Raw genomic sequence first — 19249 nt, 5'->3', positions numbered from 1 at the left:
CTTGTTGCTCCTGTGGTTGTTGTTAGTGTTGTTGTTGTTAGTGTGTTGTTGTTGTTGTTGACGTTGTTTTTGAGTAAATTAATGAGACGGAAAAGTTGCTGCTGTTGTTGATGAGATCTCGACAGATGTGTACTTGCTTGACTTTGTGGTCGGAGTTGTTGTTTTTAATAATAAAATTTGAAATTATCCTATTATTCAATTAGAAAACAATCAACTATATAATCCAATGTATGGCTGAAACTTTTGCAGTTAGCTATTCCTCCTTTAAACAATCAAATTAAGACATTTAAAAATCTAGAAAATAATATTTGAAAAAATAAATCACTAAAACATTAAAAAAGCAACATCTCTAAAATTTAAGGTACACTGCAAGCTACAAAGAAAATAGGACAGACTAAAATTTAAAGCTCATCATCACTATTAGCCAGTCACTTTGATGCAGTATCATAAACAACAAAGTGATGAATATTACATCAGATATATCATATCTCTATGTATATGTTTATCCTAATCTGCATTAGTGCATGCCATAGACATATATACATTTATACATATATTATATATGTATATATATATAATATATTATATAATATATTATATATTCTGAACTAGAGTTTAGCATATATTAGTTACACTGAAAATACATATATACATAGTATAACAATGTTATTGTTAGGCACCAACCACACTTTGTGTGAAATATAATGTAAAGGAATAACTGAACAATTTTCAAGTAAAAAAAAACAGGAATGAATAATTTTAATGAGAAATTGTTAGTAATATCGGTAGAAAATGAAGTGGGCTATCAACATGCCTAACGTAATAAAAGTTCTCATTCTCTGTTACGTTTTATTTACGCAAAAAATCATTTCAACCGTTTGTCGGTGGTGTCATGAGGATGGTAATCGAGTACGAACCTCTGTAGGTGCAGCCGATTGGCCAAAAGATCGCCACTACTAAGTGATCGCCAGTGTTGGAGGAGTAGGCTTTGTTGCTAAATAATTCATATTGCAAGACGTAAAAATAAGGACTGACCAATGGTCATTTATTCTAAAATTGAAATTGCCGTCATATACATTCCCCATTAACTTTCATCAGCAACTGATGTACATCTTTAAATGGCATCGTCGTAATGGCAAAAAATTGAATTCAATGCACAACATACATCTGATCTGACAAAGTAGGCTAACGATAAAGATTCAACATCAGAGGTTAGAAACAGTGAAGAAGAGTATGGTGGACATTACTGGTGGCAATAATAATGATGATGACGTTGAAATATTTAATGACGATAAAGTTTATATTAGAGACAATGGCGATAATATGAGTGATGACGAAGTTAGTGTCCCTGATAAATACAATCCTAGTGGTCATAACTCATAAAGACTGAACCTAACGGTGAGCGAGCATTCCAAATAAAATGATATTTTTTATAATGTTTGCTATCGGTGCTAATAACGTGGATAATGTGAATGATGAAGATTATGATTTCAAATTTTATACGTATGGCACAAAAAAAAAACTTAAGTATTTCTTGTTCTCTACTCGAACAACGTAAATGTAAATCGATAATTTAAATTAATTTTCGTTCCATAATGAATAAAGGCTGTATAGTTATAGTCATAATCAATGATAAGTAGCAAACAGTATTGTAGGTAAATGCGCGCGCACATATGTGTATAGGATTTGCACATATATCAATACAAACAAGCACAGGCACATGCATAAGCACAAGAAAGACACATATGTTAGCAGTTGCACAGATGGGGTTTTAAACATGCATCATATGTGTTTGCATGCAATGCACCAAGACTGTGGAGATGATGCGGATAAACGAAAAACGAGTGAAAATTTAGTTGAAATGGGTATAATTATGATGAATATGATAACCAGCAACGATAATGATAACGATGATTCATGATTACGTAATGATGGTGATTCATGATCAATTAACTAATCATGATTCATCTTTCCTCAAATAGTTACTTTTAATATTAAAAATAAATTGTTGGCAATATGAACTTGAAATAATTATTAACAATATTAGGCGTCGCTTTGATTTTTGACTGACAAACTTGCTTATGCCTACCGCTCAGCTTCATGGTATACTTTTATCTATCTAAGTTTATCGATGAAATCCCATAAAAATGCTATCATCAACATGTTCATCACAAATCAGAAATATAAGACAAATTCGAGAATTGTCGAATATATGACCGATGCAAACTCTTGCGCAAACATTGGTACATTCAGTCGATGCAAAATCGTACCGCTAAAGTTGTTGCCAGATGTTAAAAGTATGATCCCTTTGCACCCATGTATGTTAAACGATTTGCATTAGAATCACCTTCGAAATCGCCGTAATGGTTTAAAAATCTATAAATAACCCCGCACCAATGTATTAGTCAGATCTATTGAAAGTGACATTGCCAATTATGTCTGGTACTTATCTGAGATATGAGGATAGGATTGAAATATGCTATTGGTTCCCCCGCGGCAATCGTGAACTGGTTCAAACAGCTTTGTTTGGTCAGGGCCAGTCGTCTGGAATCATTCGCCGTCCTCATTGTGAAAATCGTATTTGAGCATTCAAGAATTCAAAACAAGATTGACGAAAATACTTATCTTCGTATTGATTTCGTCTATTTGTGACATTACTTATATAATCAATTTTTATTTTGGAAAGTGCTTGATAGAACTCATTTAACGGGTGCTCTACAATTTTTTATTAGATTTTGATATTATATATATATATATATATATATATATATATATATATACCAATGAAGCTCATTTTATGTTGACATAAAATTTTGTGAATTTTCGCGGGTATCGCAGTCTGAAGTTAAAACCTTTGTAATTAGTTCTCCGTCAACCTCTTGTATGATTGATTGTATGCCTGCTAATATTTTTAAACAATATATAGATTATTTTTTGCCCTATTTTACGGAATTAATTAATTTGTGTCTGTCAACAGGCACATTTCCAGTTGTTTATAGGCATGCAATTATTATTCCTCTTCAGAAGCATGCGTCTTTAGACGTGAATGAACATAAAAGTTTTCGACCTGTCTCGAATTTAACTTTTATTTCGAAGGTTTTAGAAAGAATTGTTCATAAACAATTTCTAAAGTATTTAAATGATAATAACTTTTTTCCGAATAATCAATCTGGTTTCAGACGCTTTCATTCGACGGAGACGGCCTTGTTACAGGTATTGTCGGAACTTTTTGAGGCTTCTGATCGCAACCAGGTCTCTCTTCTGATTCTACTTGATATGAGTGCCGCATTTGACTGTGTGAATCATGATACACTGTTACGTCGATTATGTTTAAGTTACGGTGTCTGTGACTTAGCTTTGGAATTTTTCAAATCTTATTTGTGCAAACGTACCCAGCAGGTTTATTATAATAATTCTTGGTCAAATACAGTTGATGTTTTGTCTGGGGTTCCCCAGGGGTCTGTTTTAGGCCCGCTTCTTTTTACGTTATATACAGCCGATATTATGTATCTTATTGATGAATTTTCTTTAAAGGGTTTTGCTTATGCAGATGATGTTCAGATAATTGCAAGTGCGGCGACTGGGGAGTTTGATTTTCTGATTGAAAGAATGTTGAATTGTTTGGGTGCACTGGATGGGTGGATGGGTTTGAATGGTATAAAATTGAATCGAGAAAAAACTCAGCTGGTACCAGTTGGAACTTGGCAGCAAACCTCTAGGATTAACGTTGATTTTGCGAAAATAAGTGACATGATTATTGATTTTGGAAAAATGGCTACAGTTTTGGGTTTTAAAATAGATAAAAATCTATGTATGGGTGAACATATAAAGGTTTTGGTAAAATCTTGTTCATTTCAATTGTGGCAATTGTATCGGCAATTGAGTTTGAACAGATCAACCATGGTTACTCTGATTCATTCGTTCATACATTCTAGATTGGACTATTGTAATAGTTTGTTTTATGGTGTTTCGAAACTTGAGATTGCTAAGTTGCAGATGGTTCAGAATAGAGCTGCAAGAATTGTTGTAGGTGCTAGTCGTGTTGAACATATTAGCCCACTTCTGTCGGAATTGCATTGGTTGCCGGTCAGCAAAAGAATTGTTTTTAAAGTCTGTGTTTTGGTTTTTAGATGCTTAAACGGATTGGCTCCGCAATATCTGTCTGAAATGTTGATTGACAGATCATCGATTTCTTTAAAAACTGGCCTACGATCAGATCGGGGAAATTTGTTAGTGGTCCCGGTTATTAAATTAAAGATTGCATCACGTAGTTTTGCAGTTTTGCAAGGCATTGGAATGAACTTCCATATTTTTTGCGCCGGTCTGGTCTGACACTTCCCCAGTTCAAAAGTCAATTGAAGACATATCTTTTTTCCTTGTAGAAAATTGCCATAGTTGTAAAGCGCCTATGAGAATGTTTTTAATAGGCGCTATATAAATGATCATATAATATATATATATATATATACACGTGTGTGTGTGTGAGTGTGTGTGTATGTGTTTGTATGTGTGTGTGCGTGCGCGCCGCGTTTGCCTTTGAATGAAACAGTTTAAACAAAAATGTGTTTATCTTCAAAGCTGCTCTAAATATGGTGCTCTAAATATAATGTAACTTTAGACGTTCAATCTTTCACTTACACTGGTTAGTTTTGTAGCATCAACTCATACTTAATATAGTGACAGATTCATATTACATGAGCAAATAGGCATATATTACATGCAGATACACACCAACATACAAACACGAGGCGCAAACACTTAATGTATACAAAATACTATGGAACTTTGAACAGAATAACAAAACAGATGAATGCATAATAACAATAATGATGATGTTGGTGTTTGCAGGGCTCAACAATCACCATCAGGCAATTGTAATTTCAATGTGCAACACTAAAAAATCGAATATTAATTCCAGGTGACCTTACAATTTCTCCTGATAATTTCTGTTCCAGGATGCTAATTATTAATCAGCATCTGTATAGCAGAAATAAAAGATTATTAAAATAAAAACAATTAATTTATTAATAATTTTAAAACAACAACCACACACCATATAAAAATTAAAACTGCAACAATAAATAAGAATGTTTTTAATGTAAATAAAAGAAATGAAAGATCAAAAGTAGACGCAGAACAAGGGAATAGTATTGATATGTAGTGGTGATTACTCTGAATGCCACCCATTATTTAAACATGCTAATATAACTATCTATCCATCTATCAATATCCATCCATCTATCAATATCCATCCATCTATCAATATCCATCCATCTATCAATATCCATCCATCTATCAATATCCATCCATCTATCAATATCCATCCATCTATCAATATCCATCCATCTATCAATATCCATCCATCTATCAATATCCATCCATCTATCAATATCCATCCATCTATCAATATCCATCCATCTATCAATATCCATCCATCTATCAATATCCATCCATCTATCAATATCCATCCATCTATCAATATCCATCCATCTATCAATATCCATCCATCTATCAATATCCATCCATCCATCCATCCATCCATCCATCCATCCATCCATCCATCCATCCATCCATCCATCCATCCATCCATCCATCCATCCATCCATCCATCCATCCATCCATCCATCCATCCATCCATCCATCCATCCATCCATCCATCCATCCATCCATCCATCCATCCATCCATCCATCCATCCATCCATCCATCCATCCATCCATCCATCCATCCATCCATCCATCCATCCATCCATAGAAAGCACACACATGTTGGTTGGACCTTGCTGCTAATTCCATCTAAGACTGATTAGATAACTAGCGTCCATATATCCCAATTATAAATGACTCATAAAAACACAAGCGTTTGCTTGTGATGGTCTGGCGATTAAGGACGAAGCGAAAACAGTGCAATACGCTCCATCGTTCTGTCGCAGATTTTGAACTATCTGGCAACAACCCTAGAAGTCGTCTGACACAGGCCTATACACAGACGATCCAACAAGATCCAATGCATGGAACCTCAATGAACTGGATACAATTGATCGCCTGCCCTGGCGTCAAAAAATGACGACAAAGAAGCAGCGTCCTGTCTAGTAACAAAGAAAACGACGAAGATTGATTGGTAGGTTGGCTGGTTTTTGCTGGTTATTTTTATATAACATTCTCCGCGTACATAGCATTATCATTGTTGTTACAACACACACAAACATTCACTACCTTTCCGCTAGTTATTAATGAGTTGTTGCTAGAAGTATCGATAACGACACTAACAACATTAACATCAACATTAAAATCAACAACAATAACATTAAAAACAATAACATTAACAACAGTAAAAACAATCATAAAAACTCATATTTAACAACACATGAAGAGAAATAACTAAAGCAAGTGGGGAATACTAACATTTAAAGGTATAAAACAAAAAAGAACAATGAATAACAATAATAATAGTAAAAATAAAAATAATAATAGTAAAAATAATAATAATACCAACAGCAACCATAAAAAGCAATATTTAAAGCATCTAGTTACAAGATGAATCATACACACACACGCATGCACACACTCACATAAAGACCACAAAAAGCATGTAACATTAACTAACACACCATAAAAAATGTTTTCTATATAGCACTACTACACACATTCGCACAATATATATAAAGGTATAAAGAATAGTGCTATATAATGCTCATTTCATACATCACACACACACGTGCGCGCGCGCACACACTACACACACACAACTACCAAAAAATTATTTTATATTTTTCTTTTTAAATAAAAAAAAATGTGATAAAAAAATTTTTTTACAGAAAAAAAATAAGTGGAAGAGATTTTTGCAGAAAATATCATTGCCAGGAAAATGTTTAATGGAACAAGATAAAACTAAAAATAATGTACTGATAACTATATAAACCATATAGATAGCATGCAATAAAGCAGAAGATAAATTTGAAAAATGAATAGATGAATGAATGAATGAATGAACAAATGAATGAATGGATGAATGAATGAATGGACAAATGAATGAATGGATGAATGATTGAATGGACAAATGAATGAATGGACAAATGAATGAATGGATACATGAAATGTACCAAACAGCACATTTTAAAAGAAAGCATGACATGATGTTGAGATTATGAATTTGAACCTAATATGCATCAGCAGAGGAATCATTGTAAAAGTGAATGACACCAGACAGACACACAATCAGATAATGCACTCCGCATATAAACAGGTCATATGTGCAATATTGTAAAATGGTAAAACTGGCTTATTCAAGTCAAACAAATGTTTTCTGATTCGACCCAATACTTAGTGGCTATCTAACCCATTCATTAACAATAAAGAGTATATATATATATAAATTATTTAAACTAAGATTAAAATTGATAATCAAAATTAATCAATGAAAAGTTATTAAACTAAACTAATAAATAAGAAAAGATGAATAAAAATTAATTATAAATGCAAGGATTCAACAAATAATTTCAATTAGATTTATTGATAGTTAAGTGTAATGTGCTAACAAACAAACATGAGCATAAAGAAATGGAGGAAAAGTGAGTCATCCACCTATCTCATTTGCATTGCATTGTAGGGATGGTGACTGCTGTTTTATGCTGCCAGTCATCATGTTTAAATTGTGATGAGACTATTTACTATTTCATTAAAAAAGTAATAATTTATAAAAAATAAAAATAACATCGTATTTGAATTATAATTTTTTCACTTTACATAACTAATTAACTCAATTGGTGAAATATTTAAATAGCAATAATAGCAAGCAATACATGCAAAAAAGAAACAAATCAAATTTGAGACAAATAATTTTTCAATTGGAATAACCATGTTAACCATCCAAATTTAACATAAATATATAATTAACATAATAACATTTTGCCCATTAACTTACAATTTGAAAAGTTATCTTAATAATCTAATGCTACAGAATACCACAGAATAAGTTTTTTTAATTTTCCCTAGACAATTCAACACTAGTTTTGTCATCATGTACTTGCTGTTGGTTTTTAATTTGAAATCAATAACTCAACAAAATATCCAGTAAATATTCTGCTCAACTTTATTAATAATTAAGTACTACAGCATAGCACAGTTCCGTTGTAAATTGGTATGGCAAAGTATATTTTAATTTAATTTAATTAATGAATAAGTCCTAATTACAAAATATCATAATTAAAAAAACCCTTATTTGTGTGTAATTTGAGAAGTATTATTCTTACTTATTATTCAGCATGGTGGCTAAACCATGAATTTTCAACAGCTTATTTTATAAAATAGGCTTTTTTTACATTTTTCAATTTGCAATTAGTGTCCTCTTAATTAAAAACTTTAACTTTTTGTTTGATAAATGACAGATGAGAGATAGATACAGATAGATATTTATTATAAATACTCACAGTAGTCTTTTTCAAAACTTTAAACTCTTATTTATAATTTATAGCTTAGCTTTTAATTATAATTATAAAATAAAATATAATTTACTACACTTTACTACTGTACTACAATACAGAGTTACTTTGCTTTACTTCACTGTTCACTCTTTCACTGTATTATAATACAATACACATTTTACAACTTTTCTTTATTTATTCAATACTTAGCTCAAAAAAAATTGTTATAATTGAAACAAATATTTTAAGAATTATTTGAAAATAAGTTTGAAAAACTATGTAGCAAAAACTTAGCATTCAACAATTGAACAATTCAATCAAGTTAACTAAAAAAATTATAATTAATATATTTAATGCGTTTAATAAATCTACAAAAAATAAAATAACAAAATTATATACTTTTTGAAGACTAAAAATGGCTCACCGACAAATAAATTTATTAGGCTGAAGTAAAGAGAACAAAATTACGAGAAGAATACAAATTTAAAAAAACACGGACATTTTTGAAAGATTACTAATGGGGGCGCATTTTGTTTTTCGATATTTAATATTATACAGTTACTTATGATTATGGAAAAAAATTACAGAATTTTTGAAAGAAAATCCATGATTTGCATTTTTCCGGGTTGTCTGAGTGGTCAAACTTACGAATGAATGAAGTAATAAAAATGATAACCACTAGATTACACGTACTGGTTGACAAGGCGAAAGATCGTTTAACGCCAGTGTTTCAACGTTATTCTTACACATGGCCACATTAACACTCTCTGATTAAAGTATCCAGTGGTGATTGCTGGTACCTCTCTATGCAAGGGATGCCAGATTGAAGGGGCCTGAACATCTGTTTTAATGGATGTGTTTTTCATGTATATACATATAATGCTATATTTACGGGGAATCATTGCATCAATTTTTAAATTCCCGGATCCGACCAGATCTCTACTGATCTAAGTTTTTTTATTTCATTGGTTTATAACACCAAACCGAAATTCAAATTCCGTTCATGGCCAAACCCGAATGAAAGCCTACTTTTTACGGGGGTAAACCAAACCGAACCTTAACTGAAGTCGATTAAACGAACCCAAAATCTACTCGTGGTTAAGCCAACCGAAGCGAAACGAATCCGAACAATTGAATGAAATCCTGTAGAAGGGTTTTATTTTCCTCCTTTATTTTTTGATTGGCTGCAATGCAATGTGCCTTGCTATCCTAGTTTCTTCAGCAGGCGATTCAACCAGAGCAATTTTTTAGACTTTGGTTAAGTTGAAGTTTGTAAGCTTTTGCTGACCAGCTATTGAAGAAATTGCTAAACAGTATTAACAAACTACGCTAGGAGTGATGTTGGAATAGAATCGAGGCAAATGATTTAGTAGAAGACAAAATGATTGTCTTCAAATCCGCCTAAGAAACATCCTGGAACTGATAGCGACCTAAACTTTGGAATAATATTCTCATCAATTAACGATTCAAACTTTGGTTTTATAATTGTTAAAAACTTTTTTAGTTTTAATTTGATAGTGATTGATAGAGTCGATCGTATTTTCAGTTTTTTTTGTCAAGTAATGGAGAAAACGTGAGTTTTAATTTGACGTTGACATTAAAAGAGAAAGATTGACAATATACAAATGCTTTATGCTTTTGACGTTATATTTACAAATAGAAAAAACTTTCTCTAAGGAAAAACAGTTCACAGCGAAAACTGACGAAAATCGTGATCAATAAAATTCAAGATAATTCCCACAAACAGAATCAACGATGGCGTGGAGAGAAATGAAACACGGAAGAACAAACTGACGAGGAATGGCACAGAAATTCAAGTCAAAAATAATTTACAACTGACGTCTAGATTGAAAGAATAACGATAATATGCAGTAAAAAGGATAGATCACATTCACATCGACAATTAAATTAAATTATAAATTCAGACAATCATATTTCACAAGAGTGAACATTATTAAAACAACATTTAATCACTTATAATTAGCCTACTCTTAAGGAAGAACATTACATTTAAAAATGATCAAATGTTACAACCATTCATCAGTTTATACAACATCTGCCTTCGTTTGATGAAAAATGTTCATTAGAATATGAAAGTATCGCGAAAATGGATTGAAATAAATGACATCATGTGAACAAAACACAAACCTGCTGAAATTCACGCACGCAAAATACGTTGAGAAAACACTATCAGATCTTAGAATCAGTGAAAATAATATAAAAGCTACTAACATGAATAATAAAAATAACTACTTTATAGGCCTGCAGCAATGAACCATAACAATGAAACACAGAAACGAACCACCACAACTTAATGGGTGTCAGACTAGCACAGCTCATCATCATCAATATTAATCTTATTGGGAGAAGCATATTATTAAACATAACGTAAACCTACTTAGTTGCATAACAAGCCATTGAATGAATGGTCATGGTCCATGTATGCAAAAATACTTTATTTAGTGAGTATGCATAATGTATCAAATGTTATCACCATTCTATAAAAAATAAATAAATAAACGAATGATTGAATGATTGGTTGGTTAAAAAATAATTATATAAATATTGTCATGATGTAAAATTTTAACGTAAATGTAAAACAACAAATGTATAGAAGAAATATTTAGTCCCAAAGATAAAGTTGAACGCTTGTGAACGTTTGTGTACGTATAACCAAATGAAACAACAAATATATAACAATTTTAACAACTATTACAAGTTAATAATTTTTATTTTGTATGGGGATATAATTTTGTATAGGGATATAACCAAATTTTAAATTTATTTTTCGCAAAATTTTTTCTAAATTAAAAATTGTTGAAATTATTTCACTGAACCGTGGTAGAACTCCTAAAACTGACCCAGCATAGAATTGAACCCGGGACCTCACGTTCCACAATCAAATCTCATCTTCTTTACTTTGAATTAATGTGCACATTAAATGCGTACACAAGACAATGTGATTGCTAGACAATGATTAAAAATGCTGCGTGTTTTAAAATGTAGTAACAACAATGATAATGTAGTAACAACAATGATAATGTAGCCTATATGTGGAAGCAATAAATTGTGTAATAGAAGATGTTGTGAGTTAACATATAGGCAGACAAAGACAGACAGACAGAGATAGACAGACAGAAAGACAGAAAAATAGACAGACAGATACACAGACAAACAAACAAAAAGAAAACAAACAGATAGTTCAAGAGACATCACTGCATTAAAAAATAAATGAACTGTTGGTCATGTGATTAAATCGCCAAACAAACAAGCAAACAAACGACAACGTTGAATCATGCAGTAAGTTGAAATATTTAAATAAATAATTACAAAATGGGAATATTCACAATTATTGAAAATGGTAAAAAATATATAACAACAGATCATTATTTGATTTCATGTGCGCGCACACACACAATATATGCTAATCAGAAGACTTCAAAGCGTCAAAAGATGAAGCGGCTTGGCAGATCTTCCGTCGATTTGTTTGCTGGCTATCACATCACGCCCAAGCCTAGCTAATGTTGTGAAAGTTTTTTAATTCCATTTTATGCGTGCTTCTTTATAGCTGAAGAGCTATATATATATACAAAGAAACAAATAATATACAAAGAAACAAATTTAAACAAATAAATGAATATGAACGGTAAAGTATAAATAAAAACAAATGAATATAAAGAATATGTGAACATAAACAAGAAATGGAATACAAACAAGTGATAAAGGCTGAGTAATTAATGAATTAAATGAAGAAATAAAAAATCAGATAACCACTGAATGCTACCAATGACGAAGGTTTGAAAGAGTCAAACAAATTTCCATTCAAATAGCAAATACAAGTGGAAAAAATTTAGTAGAAAGAAGAAGTCAACAACCAGTGAGCAAGTTGCGAACAAAGTGTGAACAAATTGTGGACAAGTTGTGACCGTGTTCCCACCAAAGTAATCATCGCCTTTAAAATTGTAGTGATAATAAGTTGAATAATTCTATAAAAATAAAAATGATGTAGAATACAGTAGAATATTTTAAATCAACATAATGAAAATTATGTCAAAAAACAAAAATAAATAAATTTTACAAAATAAATAATGAAAATTAGCAAAATGTACAAATATTAAAATAAAATGTTTTGAGATTAAAAGTAAACTTAATCAATCTATCAGCCAATCACCCAATAAACGATCAATCCATCAACCAAACAATCAATCAATCAATCACTCAATTTTTCAATCAATCAATCAATCTGAGTTGAGTATCCTCGAGTTGATTGTAGAGACGGCAATGGTGGGAGAGACAGAGAGGCTGTAGAAACGTTCTTGTTCAAGCTGCTGTTGAGCGAAATCTTGCTCCAGCCTCTGTAGACAAGAACAGAAAATAAATTTACCACAGCTAATTAATAACAATAATAGCAATCGGATCATCAGATGGAATGAATGAATGGAAAACGACGCCAGACAAAGCGAATATATGATGTTAAAAAGTGGCGCAGCGCAGAATGGGGTACGTGGTGTAGATAGAAGAACGAACACGGAGCAGAGCAGACATGTGGGAATGACAAGCCAGAGAACAGAGCGGCCAGATAGATGAACTTACCCTCTTCCTGATAGGAAGTTCAGCCTTCCATCTCCGAACCTCATCATGGTAATCTTCCTCCAGCGTCTTCATCTTCTGCATCTCAAAGTCTATCAACATCCTCCTCTTCTCGTTCTTCGAGGTATAAATTTGAATGCATATGAATTGCGATAATAATTTAAATGAACTATCTAATCCAATTAAACAAATATTTCAAAAATTATTAATTTAGTTTTCGAATGGACCCATTGCGATCTGACTTGTCGATTTTTGAATTGTTAGTGTATATAAATTTTTGTAACTGAAGAAATAAATTTTAAGAAAAGAATCAACCAACTTTAACAAATAAATAAATGAAGAAATAATAATTAATAAATAAATTTTAAAAAGGATTAAAAAGTATGAAGCAACCTGTATGAGCTCGAGTTCCTTGACGGAGGCATTGATCCTCTCCTGCAGTTGTGCCTTCTGCTTCTTCTGCCTCTCCAACATCCTCTGCGTGTCTGCCTTCATCCTCTCCTTCTCCTTCTCCTCGAACTGCACGACCGAGCAATAAATAATAATAATAATAATAATAATAATAATAATAATAATAATAATAATAATAATGATGATGATGATGATAATGATGATAATAATAATAATCAAATGAATAATAAATTTAATAGTTCGATGTTTGAACAGTCATGAATCAACATGTGAAAATTTAGGAACGACGCCAAAAAATTATTGAGGACGTTAATCAGTCATCTATAGGAAACATCTCAACTCAAGACTACCAAAGTCGTACGACGATGTAAAAGAAGTCCTGTGAAAATTACATACAAAATAGTAAACGCAAACAACAAACGAACGAACGAACAGACAGACAGACAGATAGACAAACGAACAAACGAGCAAAGAAGCAAACGACCATTTTTATTTTCTCCTTTTCTTCATCGGCATTTAGAGGCGGCATGGATCCGATCTTAAGACTCTGCCTGTACATGGCAATCCTCGTCTTGCAGTCAGCCTTCTGGATCTTAGGTAACCTCTTCTTCTCGATCAGCTGACTACAGTTCAATTCCTCTTTCTGCCGATTGTTTGCTCGATGGCACAATTCCATTTCCTGTTGGAGTGTTGTAGCTATCATTATCATTACTATCATGTCTGTAGTTATCATAATCAATACAGCAATGCCGTATAATCCCCGACATCTCAGTATCAATTCAATTCACGACAGCCAAATAAAACAGCAACATCAAAACAGCAACATAATAATAATAACATCAAAAAGACCTTTTCTTGTCTGTCCATCATCTGGTTCCTCTTGAGAAAGAATGAATCCTTCAGTTGCATCTTCACCAGCTTGTTCATCTCCTCCATCTGCTTCTCCTCCATCTCCCATAATTCTCCTTCTCTCACTTTTTAAGAAAAAATAATTAAATTTCCATAAATTAATATCGTCTTCATTGCCTCAAGCGAAAAAAAATAACTCAACCCAACAACAGACAAAAAGATAGATATGATCAAATGATATCCAACAGTCTGCTTTGGCTTGAAAAAAGCTAGTTATTCATTCATTCATTCATTCATTCATTCATTCATTCATTCATTCATTCATTCATTCATTCATTCATTCATTCATTCATTCATTCCTCCATCCATTCATTCATTCCTCCATCCATTCATTCATTCATCCATTCATTCATCCATCCATCTATTCATTTGTTTAAACAAGTTTTAACATACACACAAACACGCGCGCATACTGACACACACATGCACACACATTTAAGTAGATGTTGTTTTTCCTGCAACATCATCTTTTCCAGTTTCGACATGGCGTTTCTTTGCGTCTGCAGCAAGGATTTTGTAGCCTTCTCCAAGTTTTCCTTCTGCAGCTCCACGAACTTGCGGTCCTGATGACGATGACGTCATGATGACGACGATGACGTCATGATGACGATGATGACGATGATGTTATAATGATGACGTAGATGTTATGATGATGACGTTGATGTTATGATGACGTTGTGATGATGATGTTGATGTGATGATGAGAGTGATGATGTCATTTATAAAGAGGTGAAACCTTTTCTTCGTGTTCTGCCTCCTTCTGTTCCTTCCTCCTCTTCAGCAGGTCCTTCATGTTCTCCCTGTTGCTACTGCTGCAGTCACTCTCACTGCCCACCGAGTCCTTCAACTTTTTCATCTCGTTCTTCAGACCATCCCTGAATGCTTTCAATTCTTTCGTCTGAGGTTCAGGGTGTTAATAATGAATGAAGTGTGACGAAATGATTGATTGATTGGTTGGTTGATTGATTAATTGATTGATTAATTGATTGATTGATTGATTGATTGATTGATTGATCGATCGATCGATCGATCGATTGATTGATTGATTGAAAAATATCAATCGATCAGCACAAATGATCGCTACCTGTTCCATCTTGATCTTGCTATTGAACTGCCTGGTCTCGTTAACTTGTGTCGCCTCCATCTTCACCATCAATACTTTGTGCTTCTTGACTATCTGCTCCAAGCGAACTTCACTGCTTTTCAGAAGAGTCTGTTAATTAATGTTTTAAGAAGTTTCTTCCAAATGAAACATTGCCTGGACCAATCCAGACGCTGACGATCGAAAGAGTCAGAAACCACAAGCGACGACACTGACAACAAGAAATAATAACAAGATGTACCAATTTATCTGATTCAAATTTCTTCGTCAATTGTTCAATGGCTGCTGAATGCTTCTCAGCAAGGTTCTGACACTGCTTATTCTCTACCTTCTGAAGAATTTTCATCTCCCTCAGGTCGGCTTTCCTATCAATTACGAAGGGCAGAAAATTGAAAAGTTAGCAGTTATTTTACATCTTGTATCATCACCATCATCATCATATTTGCCATGGACCATCTCATGATGCTCTCTCTGCACCCCAGAGCTGCAAACATCGAAGTCACTATCTGTCCCGCATATCACATTGCGTTAAGTCATCATGTTTGATCACAGCATGACAGTCGGCAACACCACACCACATTACACCACCATCACAACATCAAATCATCATAACACCACTAACCATAAGTTGTGGTCATTCACTTTCTTATTCTCCTGTCCAGATATGATGATCTTCGAACTGACAGACACCTGCTTCTGGCCATCAACAGTTTCATACTTTCGGATCTTCATTAGTGTCTTGTACTGCGGCTTCTTCTCCTTCAGTTGAAAAAGTTAAAAAAAAAATTTAATACTTAATCATGTCATGATGTGATGCTATGTGGTTGGTGGGATATGACTAATATTTTGTAAAAAAAGTTAATTAAATTCATACTAAAAATATATAGATACATTGAATAACTTATAAACGAATTAATAAATGAAAGAATGATAAAGATAAATTAAAACTAGAAAAATGAATGAGAATGAATGATTGAACAAACAAACCGGTGAATAAAAAAATGAATGACTGACTGAATGAAAGAAAAATAAATGAATGAATAAAATAAATATCAGAAACGACAAAATAAAGCGGGGATAGTAGCTTCAACCTGTCTGATCGTCGATAAGTGCTTCTGACTTTCGTTGGAGGAGTTTTCTAAATTCGAAAACACGGTGAATACGAAAAATTTGAATAACTAAAATTTCGATATTTTTAAAACTTTCATAAAAATGAGGAAGGAGATAACAACGCAGTCAATTGAAAACAAATTTTTTTCAAGGAAAATTTATTATTAACGACGTAACATTGAATAAAGTCATATCAATTAAATCGATTTCTCGTCAGATGATTATTAATAGGCATAAAAAACGAAAACACAATAACAACAACAAATAATAATAATAATAAATGAATAAATGAATGAACGAATAAATGAAACCTTTTTTAACACGTATCTTCTCTAGTTCACCAGCCAAAACAGAGGCGTTTTTAGTTCCCTTTTCAATGTGTTCCGTTGTGACATCACAGACCACTCCTGACGCCGAAAACTGGTGATTAGTTGATAATATGACGTCATTAACCAGATCTTCGACCAATGACGAAAGGATGTTCGAATCACTGAGATCTGATTGGCTGATGAAGCTGTCCAATGATGTCGATGCAACTGTCGACGCCGAGTAATCGTAGGAAGATTCGGAGAGGAATTCAAAAGATTGGTTTGACGTCTGTGGTCAGGGTCAGTAAGGTGAAAGTCATCAATGTTTGAAAACATTATCAACATATTTAATCATTCATCGGTTATTGTAGAGTTATTATATTCGCTACATTTAAATTATGTTAAATTAGCAACTGTATCATTTGTATAACTAAAGGTCGCATAGTTAGTTAATGTGACACAACATGGCGATACAAGTAAGAAAACCGCGAACCGTATTTTAAATTATTTTGAAATCGTCAAATATAGGTTTTGAAATCATTTAAAAAAAATATTGAATAATAAATATTTATTTCTTCTGCTGTGGCTGGCAACCTGAAGTTATTAAGTTATGAATACGTTTCAATTGTAATCAACATTTATCATTTCACTTTGACGCCATATTTATATATATACTTGAATTGTAAATAAATTATATATATTCATAATATAATATACATATATTTATCTATTTATTTATTTGTTTATATTTTTTAATCTTGAAACATACACATCAATATTCCAACAAAACAACAACATGAAAGCTTTAAAAAATTGTAACCAATAAAAAGAAAACAAAAACTCAGCCATGCAAAAAGTTAACAAAAATGCAAATCAAAATTGAAAGAAATAACACCCCTGTGCCATGAAAAACAAATTAAAAAATTTTTTCCTTCAAAAATTGTATGAACACAAATGAACCATGCCAAAGTAAATGTCTATCTAAAAATGTACATCTACTGCCAATGAAGAAGCACATAATTATAAGAAAAATGATGAACAAGACAACAACATCAATAACAACAACAAAATCACCAATAACAACATCAACAACAACAAAATCGCAAATAACAACATCAACAACAACAAAATCACCAACAACAACATCAACAACAAGGACAACATCAACAACGACAACATCAGCAACAACAACTACAACATCAACAAAATCAACAACAACAAATATAATAATGAACACTTTTATTACAACCGAAATTAAACGACAAATTTGAAATTAGAGAAATTTGGTTATCGTTACATAGTTAAATGCCCAATAAAACTTTATAACAATAGTTATTATAGTGATAAGGAGAAAAAAACAAAAAATTAACTTCACACTCATGCCAGAAACTGATCCGTAGAAAAAGAAAAATCCAGAATATTGTCCTATTTGCAGCGTCATGTACCCCGAAGAAAGTTCTACAATGATCTCCAGTGGAATCTAGAGAGCTCTGCAACCTTTCCTCTCTGCACTGGCACGAACGACGACGTGACTGACGCTCGTCGACAACAGAAAAAGTAGTAGTAAGAAGAAGAAGAAGAAGAAGAAGAAGAAGAAGAAGAAGAAGAAGAAGAAGAAGAAGAAGAAGAAGAAGAAGAAGAAGAAGAAGAAAATACAAATATATGACAATCTCAGGAAAATAGTTCGACACATTACCTTCACAGCAAACACACAAAAATGTTAACGGCAAAAAAAATTGTAGTTTTTCAACTAATCAATAACAATAATAACAACGGTAGTGATAATATAATAACAATAATAATAGAAGTGACAATAAAATGTTAGTAGAAAAATAAATAGCAAGCAAAGATTAATAATAATTAAACTAGCATTCCGAGGGAGATATGAGCAGAACATTTGGAGGTAGGAAACAAAATAGACTACCACATCCAAATTACCGAATCACACTGGCTAGTCATAATAATAACAAATAATAATAACGAATAATAATAACGAATAATAATAAACAAAAAACCAATATATCAACGCATATTATTACAAACACCACACCAGAAAGTAGAGAGTTGTGAATGTTTTGGAGGTAAAAAAAATTTGGAAGAAAAACAAAATAATTATCCAAGAACTGATATGAAGTAAGAAGGAAATAAATAACAAGGTCGCTCCCGAGCTAGTGATAGTGTCGATATAACGAGATAAATAACTTAGATAAAACGAGAGAAAATATCCGGATATAACGTAAGAAAATATCTTGATATAACATAGGAAAATATCTGGATATAACGTAGGAAAATAACCGGATATAACGTAGGAAAATAACTGGGTATAACGTAGAAAATTAAGGGGATAAACCTTAATAAAAAAAAGCGTGGATATAACGTAACGAGGTAAATAGCGTCGA

General features: G+C 32.3%; 1 protein-coding gene across 1 annotated transcript; it reads right to left on the bottom strand.

Annotated features, from left to right (window-relative positions):
* Window positions 1–12596: 12596 nt before the first annotated feature.
* Window positions 12597–17293, bottom strand: HELRODRAFT_189876 (hypothetical protein; the record flags this gene model as incomplete). The annotated part of the gene is made up of 13 exons (XM_009033181.1): window positions 12597–12775; window positions 13014–13127; window positions 13404–13529; window positions 13906–14100; window positions 14271–14395; window positions 14764–14893; window positions 15067–15228; window positions 15415–15543; window positions 15611–15797; window positions 16055–16191; window positions 16524–16570; window positions 16854–17139; window positions 17282–17293. The coding sequence occupies 13 exons, from the start codon at window positions 17291–17293 to the stop codon at window positions 12659–12661; spliced, it is 1767 nt and encodes a 588-aa protein (XP_009031429.1). The 3' UTR covers window positions 12597–12658.
* Between the last annotated feature and the right edge of the window lie 1956 nt (window positions 17294–19249).

Source organism: Helobdella robusta (assembly GCF_000326865.2).
Source record: "Helobdella robusta unplaced genomic scaffold HELROscaffold_9, whole genome shotgun sequence".
NCBI lineage: Eukaryota > Metazoa > Annelida > Clitellata > Rhynchobdellida > Glossiphoniidae > Helobdella > Helobdella robusta.
The sequence above is the reverse complement of the archived record's forward strand: the minus strand, read 5'-3'. Positions and strand labels throughout refer to the sequence as shown.